Below are 7,635 nucleotides of genomic sequence, written 5' to 3' on the forward strand. Positions count from 1 at the left end.
GTCCTTAAACCTCAGTTTTCTCATTGGTGTAATGAAAATAGCAACATCTTATTATTCTGTGCTTGTGAGGGGTACATTAAACAATTCTGTAAACCACTTAGTGCATGTCTAGTAAACAATGACCACTCAAAAACCACTGAAGCTAATATTTAAAAAATACTTTAAATTTTGCCTTCTATATTTTAATTTTGTTTTAATTAGTATGAAGGAAAGCTCAGCTCCCAATGCACACCTTCTACTAGAAGTTCTATTTTCCTGACTTAAACTAATGTATCAGTTTAAAAATTACCATCATGCCTCACTAGGTGTCTTTCAAGGGTCACTTTCCACTAAAAACATAGAACATCTGCCATCTTTTCTTTTCCTTTTTAAGGTCATAGAATCCTTGAATATATAACTCATTCTCTCTCCCAACTTTTTCATCAAGAGTAAATCTGTTGATTGCCTACCAGGAATCCAGTTGTCTTTCCATAAAAGAATTAAGGTCTTGACATGAAAAATGATTAAATAAATAACAACCCATAATATTTGTCAAAGAATAGTAGGTTACAATCACACTACTATGAAATGCATTCCACAAACAAAAGAATCAAGAGAGAAAATGATGAATGGCCTTAGGAATAGTCATGGTTTATAATAAAGATTTTATTTAAAAAGCGTTAAAATAAATAATACATACTCTAGAACATCACTGTTCTGGGAAATTTATTCTCTTTAGAATATGAGTTCTAGAAGGCAAATCTTACAACTGCTCTGGGGGCTTTCATTGGCTGATTTACAATCCTACAATTGTGTTTTTTTTTTTTTTTTTTTTTAAATCTGTGGTCTGCAGTCTTTTTAACATACTTCTCAAAGGTGGATATGTGGTGGAATGCAGACCCCATCAACACTGTGGTTTTATTTGCTGTTTTGTCCCCTAACTGCTGATAAAATAGACTGCTTAGAAATCCCGGAGGAATATGATTGGGGCCAGAGTTACATTGGCTCATAAAATTGAAACAGTTCAATGCTTTTCTTGTTAATTACTGGGCCACAACCAGAAATCCGAATGATAGCAGAGAAACACTTCTTTAGGATAATGATTGATTTCCATAAAGATGAGTGCTTTAACAAATTTCAATATGCAGTTGCTGGGGCGGGCAGGGTGGGTGGGCACTAATTAGTTTTACCGTTTTCAGCAGATGTTGAATTCAAAATGCCAGCAGCATCTCAAATGCCAGTCATTAGAGCTGTCTTTCATCAAAGAGTGCTGACCAATGAAACCTCCACTGTTTAATGAGACCGATCTAGACAGTCAATTAAATCAAATCTCTACTAACATCCTTAACATATCTGCAGTGTGTGCAGCAGCAGCAGCAGCAGCCAAGGATTTCCAGTATTAATAAAGGGATTCACTGCCGCATAAGGATGGGGGGGAAAAGGGAGGGGGAGGGGGCGTGTCGGGGAAAGACCTTAACCACAGGGGAAAACTGGAGAAGTCCCGGCGGGGATGGAGGGGGAGGGGAGCTACTAAAGGGCAAAAAGCTGAGAGGATTAAAGAGAGAGCCTTAATGTAGCTCTTAAAGGGATCCACCCCCAACCATCCCCCTCCCGCATCCCTTCCACCGCAAATCCAATTTACCATGTTGCAAATACGAAGCTGGAAAAATGTAAGGACCCAGAGTTGAAAACATTTTCACTTTAATACTGAAAAAATATGCCATTATAAAATCCTCGAATAGAATTAGTAAGTTCCACGTGCTTCCTCGGTTCTTTTTTCCTACTTTATAAGTAAGATTTACACCAGCACAGAATTGCTACCATAAGATCGCAGCCTAAGCACTAGAGTGACATTAATTGGTCATGCTTAACTGCCTCAAAATCTTTTTTTTTTTTAAATAATTACACTGATACTATAATAGAAATCATGGGTACTTATTTTACATTCAGATGGAAGGCATTATTGGATATGTATAGAAAAATATTCCCCCTCCAAAAGAAAAATCACCATCAAAATAAAAGAAAACCCAAAACAACCCATAAAAACTTTGTTCAACAAAATACATTTTTAACTCATAAAATGGACTGATGACTAGCCATGCAAATATCCTAAATAAAACCTTTACATTTGTTGTTGTTGTTGTTCACAGTAAACGTAACGCTCTGAACTGCCTACCGATCACAAATAATGGCGAAATGGCACTTTCTGATTATGCTGTATTTTTGTTTATAGAAAGTTTGATATGATGGGACTTATCAGGTAAGAGGGTGGGTGCTGTGAACGTGACGGGGTCCCCAGTCGCTGGGAGGGCAGCGTCCCTGGAGCGCGTGGATTCCATGCGAGCCATGCAGCACTTTTTGTCAGAAGTCAAAGTTACTTATTTACAATACATTCATGCCTTCGTGCAACCGCCCATCCCTCCGTAGCCAACAGGGAGCCATCGCGCCCTCACCTCCTCACGGGGCTAATCCACAGGGGGAAAAATAGATAATCTATCTCTCTATATAGCTGTAGGTATATGTATATATGTATAGGACCGCGATCCCCTCCAGCCCCTCCCCCGTGGGGAGGGGCACCGTCTCAGCTCTGAGCAGGACTCCTGCTGGGCTTTGTCAAAAGGGGCTGCAGCAAAGAGCGATTTGGCAGCGCTCTGCCGCTCACCACAGTCTGCTCTTTGTTTCCCGAAGGGTACTAAAGGGGTCAGACCCTCTGCGTCGAGCGAGTCCATAGTTATTTATTTACTTTTGTCCATCAAGCCTCGGGGCGCGCTGGACTTGGGTGTGGGCTCCTCCGACCTACCCCACCCCCGGGGATGCTGGCAGAGTGGGGCCGTGGAGGGGCATCTCCATCCTTCCCCTCCTGCTCTCGCCTCTGCTTTACCCAGGCTGGGTGTCTTAGTCTGAGAGCGAGTGGGAGCCACAGTCGTACACTCTGTGGGCCCCATCTGCGTTGTAAGGCCCATTGTGCCAGTAGGAAGAGTCACAGACTGTCTGTAGGGAATTAATCTCGGACGCCGAGGAGTTGGCGTCCCTTCTCTTGGACCGCTTTCGATTCCTCAGGATAAACACGAGCATGCCCACCACAGTGAAGGCGGAGGTGACAAACACCAGCAGCAGTCCTGGGACCAACACGGAGATGGACACCCTGCTGGTGTCTAAGTAGGAGTTGGAGTGCGTCCCGGTCTCCGCCAACCCAGTGCTGTTTTTACTGTGCGAAGTTAACGTGGGCGAGATTCTCGCGTACAGCTGGGGGCAGATCTCGTCATTGGAGAGGAGCATGAAATCCTTCCTAAAGAAGTTCACCGGCGTCTCACACTTGAGGTCGCTCATCAGCACTTCGGAACCCAGGCGTTCTGCCCATTGCTTGAAAGGCACAATGGTACAGGAGCACTCCCAGGGGTTTCCGTGCAGGTCTATCTGGATGATGGAGGTTAACTGGTCCAGCACCCCGGCCACTGGAAGGTACATGAAGTAATTGTTGTGCAGGCTGAGTTTAGACAGCGAGACCCCAGCAAACACGTCCACGGGTAGGGACCTCAGCAAGTTGTTGTTGAGAATGAGAATCCTTAGTTTGGGCATGGCGTTGAAGGTGCCGGGAAGGATGAGCTGGATCGCGTTGTACTCCACATTCAGGTACTCGAGGTTTTGCAGCCCAGCGAATTTCTCCCGGGACAGCGTGTCCAGGTAGTTGCTGTCCATATACAGCCACCTGAGGTCTAAAAGGTTCTTAAAAGTGTTGTTCTCTACGGTGGCGATGTTGTTGTTGCCCAGATCCAACAGAATGAGGTTCTTGTAATCCACAAAGTGCGATTTTCGGATGCTGTGGATCTTGTTATCTCGCAGGAAGAGCTCCTGCACGTTGGAGAGCTTGGGCTTCAAATCAGCCAAGCTGCTCACGTTCCGGTTGTTGCAGTTCATCTTTAAACCCGACCCCGGGATGTGGTCGCAGCTGCAGCCCCCAGGGCAGGGCAAGCCGTTGGCTGGGGGTTTGTTTCTGGCGCTGCCAGTCCCTATCGCTGCCGTGGGTCTGATTTTGATCTGCCAGTTGCCTGGGATCTTTGTACCTCCGTTTGGAGCCGACCCTGGGGTAGCATGATCTTCTTGCCCATTTGTCTTGAAGGGAGTTGGCAGGGGGCCAGGGGGAAAGGTCTCTTCTTGGGCAGGGGGAGCCGGGAGACTAGAATCCACTCTGTGTTTCAAAGGACACAAGTCCTGTTCAGTGGTTTCATTGAGGTCTTTGCCCTGCAGTCTGGTGGGGGCTTCACAGACCACTCGGCCGATCAGGGCATTTTTGGGAATGTTTTCCAGCCATTCTTTCAGGGAGAGCAGATCACAGGTGCAGTCCCATGGGTTATCCTCTAGCAGGATCTCAGCAATGCCAGGGATTTGCTCCAAGACCTCTTCATAGGGCAGTGTTTTCAGCCTGTTTCCCCGGAGGTCCAGGTGGGTGATGGGCACATACTGGAACACGTTGGCAGGTAGGGTGCTGATGAGATTGTCATTTAAAATGAGTACCTCCAGCTTGTTCAAGTCCTGGAAGGCCCCCGGGTCTATATCCCGTAATAAATTAAAATCAGCCTGGAGGTATTCCAGATCGTCCAGCCCCAGAAAAGTCTGCTTTCGAAAAGACTTGATCTTGTTGTTGTTGATGTGCAGCCTTTTCACCAGCTGCAGTCCCAGAAAAGCCCCAGGAACGATTTCATGCAAGCCATTGTTTTCCATGTGCAAACTAACCGCATTATAAAAGTTAGCGAACTCATTAGGGAAAAGTCGAGTGAGGGAATTGCCATGCAGAAATAGATGGTAAAACTGGGAAGTCGGGGCGGTGAAACGCTGCAGACTTGTGAAGCCCTTTTTTTCACAGTCTACGTGTAGGTCCCCTTCTATCTCATTGCAGGAGCAGATCTTCTCTTTGCAAACGTCCCCTGTAACGTTTCCAGCGGCAAAACAAAGAGACGTCTCCAGCAACAGAATCCAAAGCAGCATTTTTAAAGCGAGCAATTCATCCCCGATCTCATCACAAAGTAACAGCGACCATCCTGCTCGCCACAGACACAATTCAAGTTCATTTAGTGCTCCAATGTCCGAACCCAGAGAAGGAGAAGAAAAGGGTTTGGGGGGGTGGGGGTGGATTCTTTCCTCCCTAACCCCCCCGCACTGCAACAACCCAGGCGCCAGTCAATAATTATATCTACAAACTATCCAGGCACAGTAGTGCAAGGCAAGCAAAAAGAAAAAAAAAAAAAAAAGTAGAACCAATAACCCCACTCACTCCCTCTCAACCCTTTAAAGATAACGAAAAAGAAGTTAAATATGTACATATAAATTAAAAATACACCCTTACAGAATCTCGCCTAGTTCCTCACTAATCAGAAAGGGAACAATGCTGGTAATTAGAAGCAAGTGCATGTTAGAGAAACAAGCAGAGGGTTTGCAGCGTAGTACAGGCGCACTGCCTGTGCATGGCTGTGCGTCGGACTGACCTTGCCTCTCTGATACAAAGCAGGGTTTTCAGTGGCTTCTGTTGTTGAGGCTGCTTGATGGAGTTCCTGCCGTGGCTGCGGGTTGCCCAGGAGTACCCCCGAGGTGCTGTCCAGTCCCCCCGGTGCTGAAATCACGCCGGACCGAAGGACTCACGCTGCCGAACCAATGGCGCTGGAAAATTTCCGCAATCGCTGCGTTTTGTGGCTGTCCATCCTTTCCCTTTCCTCCCCTTCGGTCCTCTTCAGCCTTTTTTTTTTTTTTTTTTTCTCCCCCCTGGACTCCGGCTCTCTCTTGGTTACTAGCTCTTCTTTTCTTGTTCTCCTTCTCTTTCTTCTGCTCTTTCGGAATTACGTGGAGGGGGCGGAGGGCGGGTGGTTGGGGGGGAGCTGTCTGAGGGAGGGAGAGAACGCGAGAATGGGGAGGGGGGAGAAGAGAGTTGCTAAGAAGCTCTGCTCGTTCCAGCCTGGTGCACTCAAAGATCTGACACCCTCTGCTGATCTGCAGTAGCAAAAATCCATCTGCTGAGGGAATGCTGAAGGAAAAAAAAAAAAATCAATCCACGTACAGGGCAAGCGTTAAAAATGTGGGCATTAAAGACTGGCGATTCACATAGATGCTGATTTTAAAAGGATTATTTAATTCTTTTTGCGTGCTGAAAACTTTACCCTTTCCTTTCCTTAATGAACTCACAGCCCCCACTAGCTCCGGCGTTTGGAAAGAGTGCTTTTAAAACATTTATTTCCCGATGGCTTGAATAAAATTAGTGTCAGGGTGTCAAGCGAACAGCAATTTGAGGTAATTATACCGCACGCCATTTTCATCGGTGCTTTAAATGCATTTCTTCCGTCTCTGCAGTACAATGTTTTATGCTATTTGATGTCTTTGAGACCCCCCCTTTTTTTATTTTAGCATATTGAAAGTGGCTATTTGAAACATACATTCATATCATATATATTTTACATTATAAAATTGGGTATGCTTTTCTTTTTGCTGTGAGATACGTAATTCAGGCACATACTTTTTAAAACTTGTTATAGAATTTTAGTCAATTTGGTCTTTGAGAGGTTTTTCTGGTATTTCCTGAATGTTACTTAAGTCTGCAGGGTGAAAACACAATGTACGCTTGCATCTTTGATTCCAGACCCAAAACATTCACTGAGAACCGGAAAAGAAGGGAGGGGGCAGGGAAAAATCCCAGTATGATTCGTGAGTGCTCTTAAAAACCCACTGGCAGACTGATTCATGCACACCACAAACACACACACACTCCCTCAATCTCTCAAACACACAAAGTTTCTGCATCCATTTGGAGGAATTTAAAATGCATACAAGTAAATAACCAGTTGCATTTTGCTAGAGGGAGATAGAAATCTCCAGTCTCCAAAGCTCTGTGCAAACATTATTCAGGTACTGGCCAGTTCCTCTTTGCTGGGTCAATGGTGCTGCCAAGGCAATGTACTCAGGTTTTTTCTAGGGAAGGAATCCATAGGTTCTTCAAACTTAGATGGAGCTTATAAAAACCAAGTTCTACTAACATCTGGGAGGGGGGAGAATATGAAAATGCAGCTTCTCTCTGAAGGCTGTTTTGCTGACTTACCAGAGTCAACACCTTTCTCATCAACACTTCTAAAAATTGTGTGCATCGTTTTAGTGTTTGGAATTTACAGGACTTAAAAAAATGTTGTTTGGTTCTTTCTTCAGTCTAAGCAGGGATACTATGTTCATGTCAGTTTCCCTTTTAATTAGGTCTTACACAAGTTGGACAGCTGTTACAAGTCTCTAATAAGCTGCATAAAAGATCAAATATTCAAGGATCACGCATTTGGAAAAGGCTAAAGAGTGAAAGTTTGGGGGGCAGGAATGGGGTTGGGAAAATTCAGGGAATTGTAGAGGAGATTTCTTACACCAGCACCAGAAGGTGATAATTGGGGAGTGACAGTTATCATATCTATATATAATATTTTCATATAATCAAATGTGTTGTTATCTTCTGGTGAAATTCAGTGGGGAGTCATGGATGAAGGTTCAGCTCTGTATAGTGTGTGTGAGTGTGAGTGTGAGTGTGTGTGTGTGTGTGTGTGTGTGTTTGAGAGAGAGGAGAGAGAAGAGAGAGAAAGAGGGAGAGACTGAAAGGCCTCTTTTCAGACAACCTATTATGCTTCTAAAAACAAT

The 7,635-nt window shown here is 44.9% G+C and overlaps 1 protein-coding gene across 1 annotated transcript; it reads right to left on the minus strand.

Annotated features, from left to right (window-relative positions):
• Nucleotides 1-1,663: 1,663 nt before the first annotated feature.
• Nucleotides 1,664-4,965, minus strand: SLITRK1 (SLIT and NTRK like family member 1). The gene has a single exon (XM_086328608.1). It carries the CDS (start codon nt 4,963-4,965, stop codon nt 2,875-2,877), a length of 2,091 nt encoding a protein of 696 aa, XP_086184734.1. The 3' UTR covers nt 1,664-2,874.
• Between the last annotated feature and the right edge of the window lie 2,670 nt (nt 4,966-7,635).

This window comes from Bos grunniens, chromosome 12 (genome assembly GCF_055505025.1).
Source record: "Bos grunniens cultivar Pamir isolate PY7600 chromosome 12, Bosgru_T2T1.0, whole genome shotgun sequence".
Taxonomy (NCBI): domain Eukaryota; kingdom Metazoa; phylum Chordata; class Mammalia; order Artiodactyla; family Bovidae; genus Bos; species Bos grunniens.